Source organism: Oryza glaberrima, chromosome 2 (genome assembly GCF_000147395.1).
Source record: "Oryza glaberrima chromosome 2, OglaRS2, whole genome shotgun sequence".
In the NCBI taxonomy this organism is placed as follows: domain Eukaryota; kingdom Viridiplantae; phylum Streptophyta; class Magnoliopsida; order Poales; family Poaceae; genus Oryza; species Oryza glaberrima.
The window spans coordinates 21,079,422-21,092,957 of NC_068327.1; the positions used below are offsets into that span (position 1 = coordinate 21,079,422).

At 51.5% G+C, this 13,536-nt stretch overlaps 1 protein-coding gene and 1 long non-coding RNA gene across 2 annotated transcripts; both read left to right on the plus strand.

The window, feature by feature from the left end:
- Window positions 1-11: 11 nt before the first annotated feature.
- Window positions 12-767, plus strand: LOC127763370 (uncharacterized). The gene is made up of 2 exons (XR_008015690.1): window positions 12-394; window positions 469-767. It is a non-coding gene; the product is annotated as an uncharacterized LOC127763370 (long non-coding RNA).
- A 1,137-nt stretch (window positions 768-1,904) lies between these two features.
- On the plus strand, window positions 1,905-3,586 carry LOC127763368 (F-box/kelch-repeat protein SKIP20-like). Its single transcript, XM_052288041.1, has one exon. The coding sequence runs from the start codon at window positions 1,974-1,976 to the stop codon at window positions 3,147-3,149; it is 1,176 nt and encodes a 391-aa protein (XP_052144001.1). The 5' UTR covers window positions 1,905-1,973; the 3' UTR covers window positions 3,150-3,586.
- Window positions 3,587-13,536: the final 9,950 nt, after the last annotated feature.

Consider the following 13,536-nt stretch of genomic DNA (forward strand, 5'->3'; position numbering starts at 1 on the left):
GGCCGCGGCGAGGGCGTGCGCGAGGCGGCGGCGACCGCGGCGAGGGCATGCGCGAGGCGGCGGCGGCGGCGGGCGGGCGCGCGCGCCGCTCCCAGGCGTAACCCAGCCGGCGGCCGTGGCTCTGGGACGCGGAGGCGGCCGCTCCCAGCTACGAGGCAGGCGACGACAGGCGAGGCAGAAGGCACCGCGCCGCGGCGAGGGCGTGCGCGAGGCGGCGGCGGCAGCGTCGAGGGCGGGCGGGCGGGCGCGCCGCTCCCAGGCGTAACCCAGCCGGCGGCCGCGGCTCTGGGACGCGGAGGCGGCCGCTCCCAGCGGATGGCGTGCCATGAGCCATGGTTCTTGGAGCCATGAGCCCCCGCTCGTCGCGTGCCGCGTCGTCGGCGTCGAGCTGCGCGTGAGTGATACTGACTCTCTGACTTCCCTCCGGCTTCTCTCATTCTCTGATGGCGTCTCGTGGTGCGCATGCAGGCGAACGCGGCGACGGACGAGGTGTACGCGCGGCTCGCGCTGGTGGCAGAGGGTGAGATGAGCAAATGCAGCTTGGATTTCCTGCGCCGTCTAGATTCTTGTGTGATCGAGTTCAGTTCTAGAGAATGGGGGAGAAGTGGAAGCAGTTAACTTGTTTATACTCTTTTAGGTAGTTGTCTGATCGAGTTGTCTGATTTTGATCAGAGACATATCCTCTGTGTCGCACTTGTACTAGCTGTTTGATGCTCTCTCAATGATCTTGTGTTTCCGGTAATAAACCGTTGGTTTAATTTCCTCAAGATGGAACTAATCGTTTTCATGGTTTGAGATGAATGGCCTTGATTTCTTTCCTGGATGTTGTTTGATTTTCAAGAAACTTCTGAATCCATATATGCTCATATTTAAATTATTTATAACAATCAAACAAGCTGAAATCACAAAAGAAGGGCAAAACCACACACAGCTGAAAAAAGTGGGGGCAAATATACAATAACCGCCAAGGGTATAAATGTCATTTTCTCCACAACTAACACCGTTAAAACCGGCTGTTAAAAATGGGGGTACACGGCTGCTTCAGATTCAAAAAGTGAGGGTAAAACTGCAAACCCTAAAAAATGAGGGTAAAATAGCAATTGGCTTTAAAAGTGGGGGTACGGATGCAATTGCCCCTTTTTGTTTTTGGCTAAACATGATCTAATGTATACGCCATACTAATAAACCATTAACAATACCCCTAATGTACAACTTTAAATAATATAAATGGTTTTTATTTTCAGCTTCTATCATAAGGCACACAATTTATCCATGCCTAATGTACAAACCGAAGAGAGGTTAACTTCAGATGGTTAAGATGTTAGTGACCATAATGTAGGTGCGGCCATTACACTCCTTGAGGGAGAATCCATCAAATTCGATGATAAATGGAACGGAGTCCATTATCATAATTTGGCTTCCCTAGTTTAAGATCAGTTATATGTAAGGAGAGACTTATGATAAGCAATATTATTATTTTTCACTTACTGTGCTTCAATAATCTTCTCTATTACCCCACTCCTATATGAAAATATCACTGATCAAATTTACCAAACTTATACCTTTATAGTCCACCATATACAAGAATATCTTCCTCCACTACGTGTACAACTGTATTTTTTTTCGCTTTCACTATATCCTTCTAAAATACCACTACCTCCATCTTAAAAAAAGACTTCACTTCGATAAAAAATCTAGACAAAGTAGTTAAAAAAAGTGAGGTCCATTTTTATGTCCAGATTCATATATAAAAGTGAATTTCTTTTTACGGACGTCATATTATCTAATTTTCAGCACACTTTAAAAAAAAAGAGAGAGAAATCATAGCTCAAATTTGTCCTCACACTCACTCTCCCTCTACTTAAACCCTCCTAAGCCCTCCTTCCTTCACTGAGCCACACACACAAACACCCTCTCTTCCACTTTCCACGTCACAAAGCAAAGACGCCACACTGCTGCTTGCTCTGCTCGCCATGGGCGGCGCCATCGAGCGCGACGGCGCGCTCCTCGGGGCGGCGTTGGTGGAGCCGGAGGCGGCGGAGCTCATCCCGGGGTTGCCGGACGACGTGGCCATGGAGTGCCTGGCGCGCGTGCCGAGCCGGTCGCACCGGGCGGTGCGCCGCGTGTGCCGCGGGTGGCGCCGCGCGGCCGCGTCGGAGGCGTTCCGCCGCCGCCGGAGGGCGGCCGGGGCGGCCGAGGACGTCGTGTTCCTCGTCCAGGCCACGCCAGCGCGCGGCGGTGACGACGGGAAGGGGCCGTCGGCGGCGACGGAGTGCGCGCTGGCCGCGGCGAACCTCACCACGGGCGAGTGGCGGCGCGTGGAGGGCGCGGGGGAGGGGGAGGAGGAGGCGTGGGGCGGGGGCGTGCCGTTCTTCTCGCGGTGCGCGGCGGCCGGGGACGGACGGCACGTCGCCGTCGTCGGCGGGTGGGAGCCGGCCGCGCTATGCCTGACACGCGACGTCCGCGTGCTGGACGTCCCCGCCGGTGTGTGGCGGCGCGGCGCGGCGATGCCGGACTCCCGGGGCTTCTTCGGCTGCACCGGGAGCGGCGGCGTCGTCTACGTCGCCGGCGGCCACGACGAGTCCAAGAACGCGCTCCGCTCCGCCTACGCGTACGACGTCGCCTCCGACGCATGGCGCGCGCTCCCGGACATGTCCGAGGAGCGCGACGAGCCGCAGCTCGTCGCAAACCCGGGCCGCGTGCTCGCCGCCAGCGGCTACCCGACCGACGCCCAGGGCGCGTTCAAGAAGACCGCCGAGCGCTACACCACCACCACAACCGGCGACGCAACCGCCTGGTCCAGCGAGGGAGACATGGCGCCGAACACCGCGGAGACGTGCCTTGCCGCGGTCGGCGGCAAGGTGTGGGCCGTCGGCGCCGGGAAGGGCGGCGTGCGGGAGTGGGACGGGGGCGCGTGGAGGGACGTGGCGGACGGGCCGCCAGGCATGAAGGCGTGCGTGAAGGCGGTCGGCGCGGGCGACGGCGACAGCGCCGCCATGTTCGTGTTCGTGTTCGGCAAGGTGGAGGACGGCAAGCAGTACGCGGCGTGGGTGATGGAGGACGCCGGCGGCGCGGCGCGGTGGCGCGGCGTGGCCGTGCCGCCGGGGTTTGGCGGGTTCGTTTACTCGGGCGCTGCTGTGCGGGTTTAGCCGTGATCAGTGTGCTGTCAGGTCGTCACCACCTGACAAGGATGATCCATAGGAAGAAGAAGAAGCTGTTGCGGTGGAAGTACTGGCTGAACCGGAGGAGGGCGCTGTAGGGCGTAGGCTGTAGCTCTCGTCCCGACAACAGCGCCAAGGAACCAGAGGAAGACGGTGGACCAGGTGTCCAGGTTTGGCCTGTTTGGTTGGTGACATGATGAAAACTCATACATGAAGCTATGCTGAAAGTTTGAAGACATTTGCCTGACCAAGCAGCCTGTGAGATGAGTTGTTTGGTTTGAACCATGTGCCTGAGAAGAATAATGCAATGTCATACTGTAATAATTACTTTTAACAGACAATATTAACAGATAGTATTAACTCAACAAACATGATCAATCGGTGGGAAGAAAGAAAAGAAAAGCAAGAAAAAGAATGTAATTAATAGTGGGACCCATAGATTTCACATCACCTTAATCTTGCTACTAGTAGCTTATCACTTGCATGAGAGACGGGCGTTGGAATTTCGTCGCTTGAGAGCAACTCCAACAGCCTCTCTACTCAGCTCTCCAAGCTAAAAATTTAGCAAATGAACTAAAAACACTACTCCAACAGACTCTCCATTCAACTCTCCAAGCGAACTGACTCTCCATCCGAGCTCATCCACTAGCCAAATTTGGCTAGCCTCCCAGGCTGGCTATCCTCCTTCCTAGTGCTCCATCTACTCGCGCTTCTCCTCTCCTTCTACGAGGAGCTTATCGGACACCACGAGCAGGCGCTAGGACGCAAGGACGACGTCGGCCACCACGAGGAGCTCGTCGGCGCCTGGGAGGAGGGGCTCCGAAAACCTCCCATCCACATCTGGCGCCGCCACCTCTGCCCCCGCCGCCCAGCCGCATCCGTCGCGGCCGCCCCCGCACTCGGCCTCATCCGGCGCCGCCGCATCCGCCGCGGCCGCCCCCGCGCCCGGCCTCATCCGGCGCCGCCGCCTGCGCCCCCGGCCGTATCCACCGCGGCCGTCCCCGCGCCTGGCCGCATCCGATGTGGCCACCCGTAGCCCTTCCATCGTCGGCGTCACTCAAGAATGGCAATAGAAGAGGAAGAGGGGGAGAAAGAGGAAAAGGGAGAGAAAGAGGTGGAAGGAGGTGTAGTAGAGGCTGACGTGTGGGTCCCAATGTCATAGACTCATAATAGAGAGGGTAGATGGAGAGGCTATTGGAGTGAGGAATGAGTTTGGCTTGACAAATCAATTAGAGAGTTGGCTATATGGGTGTTTGGAGAGTCTAATTTAGAGAGGCTGTTGGAGATGCTCTGAGTCAGGCTAATCAAAGCGGCTAGCTATCAGGTCAGGCCACTGCAGGAACACGGGGACAACAACCAAACAGGCCCTACTCTTTCGGTTTGAAAGTTTCTACCGGACGGTGGCAATATACCGAATTTTGGTTCAAAATTTCCAAAATTTTAAATAAATTTTAGTTACATTTGAACAAAATATTACCAAATTCACAACAAAAATAATATAAATTTAAAACTTCGGCCGAAATAATGTCATATCAAGGGGTCCGATATGATCGAAATTTCGGAAATTTCGTTACATAATTTTGAACCATTCGCTGGATTACTAGAGGGACGCCGATCCTCAAGGCCCATCGAACCTAATCCACAGTATCATGGGCCTCAATGGACCGTGTAATTCTCATCCATGTAAACTAATAGGAATAAGTTCACTTGGTGACCCTCAAAAGTGATTGAAATCTAATCCGTGACCCTAAACCACAAAACCGGATATCTTGACCCCCAAACTAAGAAAACCGGTGCAATTTGACTTCCTCGGCCGTTTTGGAGGGTGGTTTCGCTGACGTGGAGGTATTGACCTAGTCTGTGGGCTGACGTGGCATTTCAATTAAAAAGCTATACGTGGGACCCGTTTGTCATTCACACACACAATTATGAGGCCCACTGACATGTGGGCCCCACATGCCATCTTCTCCCTTTCTTCTTCCTCCCCTCCCTTCTCTCTTTCTTTCTCCCTCTCCCCTACGGCCGTCCGCGGGGAGCAAGCGGCGGCGGCCGAGTGGCGGCGGCGGCGGGAGGGCAGGCGGGCGAGGGCGGCGGCGGCTCGTGGCTGTGGGAGGACGAGAGGAACGACGGCGGGCGGGAGAAGCAGGCCGCGACAGCGACTTCAAAACCGCGTGGCCCCACGGCGAGGCAGAACCACTCAAGGAGAGGGATGAGGGAGAGCGCGCCGCCGAGGAGGTCGCATCACGCCGTCACCCCCCCTACGCGGCCGTCCACCGAGAGGAGAAGCGCCATGATCCGGTCGCCGCTGCCGCCGCCGCTGCTTCCCCTCGTCCTCCCTCTATCATGAGCTGTCGCCGCCCTCGCCCGCCCGCCCTCCCGCAGCCGGCTCCCCACGTCCTCCCACTGCCACAAGCCGCCGCCGCCGGCGGCTCCTGCCCGCCGGCCCCCGTCCCTCAGCCGCCGCTCGCACCGCCGCCGGCTCCCCTCGTCCTCCCACTGCCATGAGCTGCTGCCCTCACCCGCCTGCCCTCCTGTCCGCCGGTTACGGCGTCAAAAACCTGGTCGGCGGCGGCCGAGCTCGCCGTACCCCACCGCGTGTGCCTCCCGCCGCCACCGCTGTGGTCTCCTCCGTCTTCGCCGCAGTGGAGCTCAGCCTGGGCGCCACCGCCGCGCCTCCGCGGCTCACCACCGTCTCCACCACTCGCCGCCGTCTCTGCCCGCCGTGGGAGAGAGAGGGAGGGTAGAGGGAAGGGATACGTGGGTCCCACAATCTATTTTCGGTGTCAATGACAAATGGGTCCCACATATATTTTTTAATTCTAAATGCCACCTAAACGCCACGTGTAAAGGAGACCCGGTCAATACCACCACGTCAGCGCCACGTCAGCGAAACCACGGGCGCCGACCGGCAATGATCACTATAGAGGAGTTGATTACAAACGCAGTGGATACATTGGGCTGTCGCACCCTCCCCGTGCGGCTTACAAGAGATATATATAAGAAATCTAGAAGTCCTAGTGGATAAAGACTAGTCATACTAGGAAACTAATCGGAATATATTGTGGGCCCAAAATTCGGATCACATATTTAACAATCTTCATCTTGAGACGAATTTCCCTTATAGCATAAAAATCTTCAATCTCCAAACAACCTCGTAATGATAAAATAAATGTGCGCCAAATAGTCACTTGGACTATAATCGATAACACCCTTGATCCAGAAGAGGTAGACCATACTTCAAACTCGCCATTGGGAATAAATCCTGAATCTGCTGGTATGACATTGTGGAACCCAGCAGAGACGTGAAATCGATGCACAAACTTCAAACTCGCCATGGGAATAAAATCCTGAATCTGCTAGCATGAATTTATGTAATCCTCCACGTGATCTGGACAGGACCCTTCAGGCTCCCTCTCGATGACTTCGCTTGTGTCCTGAAATATGTATGCGCAACTGATAGACTAGTGCACGACAACACTTCCTTTTCGTCCTCAATATATGCACCAACTTGCATCTTCACTTGCCATAATGAGTATATTGCATCTCAATTCAGGAGCGGTAGATCAACCTTTAAACTCGCCTTGGAAATAAAATCCTGAATCTGCTAGTATAAATTGTGGAACCCTAGCAGAAACGTGAAACACTCTATATGCATAAAAAGAAGTATTTGGATCTCCGGATAAAATCTCCTGGTAAACTGGCGTGTGGGCGATTCACCAAATAGAACCATAGCAAGCAATGCACAGGACTTGATTTCCCGGTAGAACTTCGTGTGCACGAAGCAAAAACCAACGTGAAATTTACTCCCTCCGTCCCAAAATAAGTGTAGTTTTAGCACTGTTCATGTCTAACGTTTGACCGTTCGTCTTATTTGAAAAAGGATTATGATTAGTATTTCTATTGTTATTAGATGATAAAATATGAATAATATTTTATGTGTGACTAATTTTTTTAATATTTTTCATAAATTTTTTAAATAAGACGGATGGTCAAAACGCTGAGCACGTATATCTATGACTGCACTTATTTTTTGGACGGAGGTAGTAATTTGCATGAACAGGGCAGGAACGGTGGGCTTCCTGACCTAATCTTCCTGGGAACCGTGCGCGATAGATGGCCTCCTGCTTTTCTCCTACTTTTCTTGCGCTCCTCCTTCTGCGATGGCTGTGCATCGGCTGCTGCTTTTTCCTTCGTGACGTGCGCTGCTGCTCCAGCGTTTTCTCACGCGGTCGCGCGGTCAGGAGGACGGCGATGACTCGGAAATTCGGAATTGACGAGACGGCGCGACGAACACGCGCCTGCTGCCGCCGATCAGATGAGATCGATTTCTTCGATCGTGGAATCACGCCGGTGGCCGGGATTGATAGATGGATCTCAAAGGCTTATGAAATTAGATGCACAACAGAGACACAAATTTTACATGAAAAATCCTTCGGGAAAAAATAGGATTAGATGCACAACGGAGACATAAATTTTACATGAAAAATCCTTGCGGGAAAAAATACAGACGCTGATCGGCAATGATTACTATAAAGGAGTTGATACAAATGCAGAGGATACATTAGAAATCTAGGAGTCCTAGTGGATAAAGACTTAGAGTCGTAGTAGGAAACTAATTCGAATATATTGTAAGCCTAAAATTTAGATCACATATTTAACATAGATGACATGCATGAACCGAGGGGATATTCCCTCCAGGGATGAATATACTTTCCCATCGAAATAGAATCTGAGAGCTCAGGCAACTGATCATCATATGGCAACTCGGTGGTAAGTTACGGTGGGGGCTCAATTCGGATTGAAGCGTAATATTAATTAAATATCTTAAAGCACCTAGTAATATCTAAGTTACCTATAGGTTTGTGTATTCTTGTGATTTGCTTTGTGTTCTTGTTGACATCGAGTGGAACCCTCACAATATTGGTATTTTATTTTTAACAATACTACTATTAAGCTATGTTTAGTTCCACGTCAAAATTAAAAGTTTGAAAAAATTGAAACGATGTGATAGAAAAGTTAAAAGTTTACTATCAAAACAAAATACCCTATACCTGTCATTGACAAATTATTGGACAAATTAGCTGGATCATAATGGTTTACCAAGCTGGACCTAAGGTCTTGGTACAACCAAATCATGATAGCCGAGCGAGAAGAGTATAAAATGGCTTTTCAAACACACTCAGGGCATTTTTTTTTCAATCCTACATGGCATGAAATTTGTACAAAGTATACTCGTGTGGATAGTTAGATGGGTAAATGACTCACTTATCTCACATTAGTAACTCAAATATTCATTTTGAAAATAGAGTGACCTACATGACACACTTAAAGAAGTTTAATGACCCTCCACGTAATATATACACGTATACAAATTTTATATACGTATATATGCAAACTTTATATACACACGTATGCAAAGTTTATATGCGTACATACGCATACAAAGTTTATATACGTACGTATATATGTATAAACTTTATATACGATACGTATAAAGTTTGTATATATAGTAGCCATGATCCACATGCACGTCGTGCTCATGGCGCACGATCGATGCGACGGCAACCATCTCCCTCTCGACGTCAACCTTCGACGAGAGCGTCGAGGGCGCCTTGGAGCACCGGCTGCATCGCGTACGGTACGTGCAGCAGATAATGATGCACATGCAGTCAAACATCCAAATAGTCTCTCTCTCTCTCTCTCTGAGATGAAAAAGGAAGGTAGCAACGACACAAGAAGAAGACAAAAAAAAATGCTACTGGGATTGTGAACACTGAACAAACATGCATGCATTGCGGTGGTGTTTGGATATACAGGGATCAAACTTTAGTAAATGTCAGATCAGATGTTTAGACACTAATTTAAAATATTAAATATAGTCTAACAATAAAATTAATTGTAAATGTTTACTGTAATATCACATAGCTTAATCATGGATTAATTAGGTTCAAAATAGATTTGTCTTACGAATTAGTTTAGATTATAGAATGAGTTTATAATTAGTCTATGTGACCATCCAAACATCCCCTACATTGGCATGTAGAGAGGGTGTGGTACTATTCTTTTAGCAAAGCCCAAACAAGGGGTCATTTTATTTTACAGTACCCTCTACTTGAGCTGGTAGTAGTGTAGTAGAAACCAAATCTAACCATTGATCCTGATGGGTACTTTAGAATTTTACTTCTACACCGTGGAAGGGTATTTTCGTTATTTCAGGTGCTTCCACGAAGGCTAGTGATTCGCTCGTTCCCGTTCGTTGCGCACGACGGCCGCAGCCCGTCCTCGCGCGCCCGACGTCTGCCTTCGCCTTTCGCGAGGCCTCCCGTTCTTTTCGCGCGAACCCACTGCCACGGCGGCGCCGCCCCTCACCTCAATGCGCGGCCGCCACCCGCCGCCCCTCCTTGCGTAGTCGCGTGAACCCACGGCCACGTACGACGGCGCCATCCCTCCACCCCCTGTGGCCCTGTGCACCGCAGCACCGCTTCATTCTTGGGATATGATGGTGTACCGGCCTGCTCTAGGGAAGGTCGCTTTGTCGAAATGTGTTCTTGAATCACTCAATTGCTATACTGCAAAACTAATTACTGAATCACTGATGTTTAGCTGATGATGTATAATTTAGTCATTTTCGCATTAGCATCAGGCAAATGAGCTAATACCGAAGCTCGTTTATCTGCAGCAGAACTGAGTTGACGGACTAAGTACTGAGTTCTAGACTGAACTGAAATAAGGCTAAAAAAGAAAGCTCAACGACTCGCGGTTGCAAGCACACTCTCACTCTATTAGCGTCATTCTAATCAGCTATCCGAATCTACAATTTGACTGACAAAAATAACTACAATCAGATATGAGCTAAAACTGTGTTAGTGTCTTCTTAATCAGCTATTTCAATCTGCAATTTGACCGACAAAAACAACAATTGACAAGAAATTGACCAACATCAGCATGGCTACGACGGTCTTGAACCCTTCATCGGTTTGATCACCTTCCGGCCTTGTCTTAGATTCTGATATGGATCATCCCACTTCAATTAGGTGTTGCTAAACCTTGACGCTACGGTTGAAACAGGTGTACTAGCAGAGTCCTTTTTTTTTTTTTTTGCGAGAGTACTAGCAGAGTCCTTTGACAGGATCTCATCATCAGTATCAAATTGACGGCACTGCCAAACGCGTGAAGTGCGGCGGCCTCCGTCGCGCACAGCAGCACTGCATGTCTGCAGCATCTCGCCTCGCCTCCGTTCTCCCTCTCGCATCTCATTTATCGACAGAACGACTCTCCTCGCCATCCCCGCGTGCTGCAGTTGTGAACCGATTGTGCATATTGACCCCTGGACTAGATTACGAACTTACCCCTAAGCCAATTGCAAATTCATCACAATGCCATCTATTACATTTCCAACGTTACCCCTCCACGAATTATACTACATCTACTACCAGGTGTAGTAGGATTGAATCTAATCCATTAGATCGAATCAAATGGACGTCTCACATTCATTTTGAGGTACTTAAAAAAAATCCAGGCAACCATGCTGCTGCTGCGGCAGCTTTCTTTTTTTCTTAATTATCACGGAGGAAAAAGGAGAAGCAAGGTCTTCATCATGCAACACACGGACGCTCAATTTCTGCAGCATCTCACGCTAGCATTGTGGTGGAGAATAATACTATCAGAAATGCAGAAACTAACACAATGCAATTTTTTTTGAGATAATAAGTGTTCACATTACAAATGTGCAAGAAGACACAGCAATTGTGCAGAAACCAACACAATGCAATTCCATGTGCTCAAGCTCTTAATTAGTAGATAATAAGTTTTCACATTACATATTACAGATTACAGGAAGAGAAAACTAAGTACTATTACTAGAGTAAACCAGCAGGAAGTCAGGAACCCAGACCATCAACCCCTAATCATGCTCCTAGGCAAATATCCATCAAAGACATGCATCGAAGAAATCCATCTGTTTTGGATTCTCATAGAGTAGAATTTAGCCGGCACCAAATGTGATCCATCCACAAGCCTCGACGCCGGGCAGAATGCGTAAGTAATCCAGTGAGTCCATACATCCACCTGGCTCCAAGCTGCTGTGAATATCATCGGAGGCGATGGGAACCCACTCACTGGCTGGTGAATCACTAGGAGATAAACTGATCCAAAGAACTCAGGCGGCGGTAGGACGACGACGGCGGGTGGGTCACATGGGCAGCCGCATGTCCCGCAAAGAATGCGGCTACAACAAAACGAATACCGGAGCGCTACAGCGCCGCAGATAGAGCACCTCGCCAGTGGGAATGCCTGTGGCACAGGGGCGTTCCACGGATACACGACACGGCGTGCGCCGCCGCCGCCTGGTTCTTGTGCGCCGCCCCCTGCGCCTGCGCCTGCTCCGCCACGGCCGCCGCCTGCCCCTGCGCCTGCTCCGCCATGGCCGCCGCCTGCGCCTGCGCCGCCACGGGCGCCGCCTGCCCCTGCGCCTGCTCCGCCATGGCCGCCGCCTGCGCCTGCTCCGCCACGGCCGCCGCCTGCCCCTGCGCCTGCTCCGCCACGGCCGCCGCCCGAACTATGCGAACGAGGTGAAGATTCAGATGGCGTGGGCCACTGGGTTGGGAACCCCTGGTGACGAACACCGGCGGGCGCGGTCGCCGGCCCTCGCACGGGCGAGCGCGAGACCCTGGAGCAGACAGGGGTGTACGGCGATGCGGTCGGACTCAGTGTGGGCGATCGGGCGCGAGTCTCCAGGGAGCGCGCACCTGGCGCCTTAGAGAAGGCGTGAGATGGTGGTGGGCTTGGAGTAGTCCTCGCCGCGGCGATGTCGCCGGCTTCGAGCGGCCCCGCGCCAAGCGCGACGTCGTCGTCGCCGTCGTCGCCGTCGTGGGAGTCGGTGTCGTGGCGGAGCGCGTCGAACTTGTTCACCGTTCCCACGAAGCGGCGCATCTTTTTGTCGACGCGGTTCGAGGGAACGAGACGCCCGCGGTTGCGGAGCCGCTCCGTAGCCGTAGGAGGAGACGACGAGGACGACGAGGAGGACGTCGCGGCGCGCTGCTTCCTTTTGGCGGGGTACGCCCTCCTGACATCGCGGTGCTTCGACCCGACGAAGGAGCCGTCCGCGTCATCCCCAGCTGTCGGGCGGGATCGCCTCGGCCTCGGCGACGAGAGGACGGCGACCTCCTCACGGGACAGCCGGGAAGGCCTCGCCCCGGATCGGGATCCCGACCCCTTGCATCCGGAGGCCGTCGCCGACGGCGGTGAGCTCCCTCCGCGGCGCACGCCCCCGCTCAGCTGCGCGGCAGGTGGTGGCGACGGCGAGCCACGCCGCTGCATGACGCTGTCGATGAACATCCAAAGCGTAGGATGATGTGGCGTACCCATCGATAGGGTTTTTCTTGAGGAGAGGGGAATGGTTGTGATGGGTGGGAGGGTTGGGCGGACTTGGGATGAAGGTGAGAGGGGACGACGAAGAATATCTGCTTTTATAGTCCTCCGATCGATCCGTTTGTGCTCTGCGTGAAACAACCCGAACCCGACTCTGAAACTTGTAGTACCACTGCAACTGGACCCGACGACTCCAACAACCCCAGCTACTACTACGTGTACAGTATACTACTGGTGGTGGGCACTGGGCACTACTTGTATAATACTGTACTACTACCACGTACAGTACTCTACTACTAATACCCTCAGGCGCGCCGCGCGTGTATATACATGCATACAGTACTGTACGTGAGTACGTATACGGAGTATTGGGGAAAGAAGTTGCCGTGGATTCCACTACCACCTCCGAGCCGTTTGCACTGCAGTGGGCCCGTCCCTGTCCTTGCAATTAGCCCTGAGTACGTGGTTCGCTTTGCCTTTCAGCCTCTCTCTGTAGACTGTAGCAGAGGAGGATTTGCCGCTGCGAGCCGCGTGCTTGTCACGCGCAGGCGCAGCCCAGCTGTACCACACGCACACGGCAAAAAAAAAAAGAAAAAAGAAAAAAAAAGATGCGCAATGCGCCCAATTTTAATTTTGTTTCATCAGTAAAAATTCGTAATCGTAATAGTGTGATGTACTAGTACAGAATGCATACACTTCACTAGTTGCAACGATGAGAAGAAAAAAAAAATCTCTCTCAACGCTCAGTAATAGCATTTGTTCAAGTCTAATTATGTGCAGCCATGTACAACTGGTACATACTGTACTGTACTCATGTACTGTAGAGGGGTATACTGTAGGAGTATCTATGGTGGTATTTGGATATAGGGACTAAACCTATCACATAAGATATTTTGACACTAATTTAGAGTATTAAACATAGACTACTTACAAACTAATTACACGGATGGAGACTAATTTGCGATTCGAATCTATTAAGTCTAATTAATTTAAGATTAACATATAT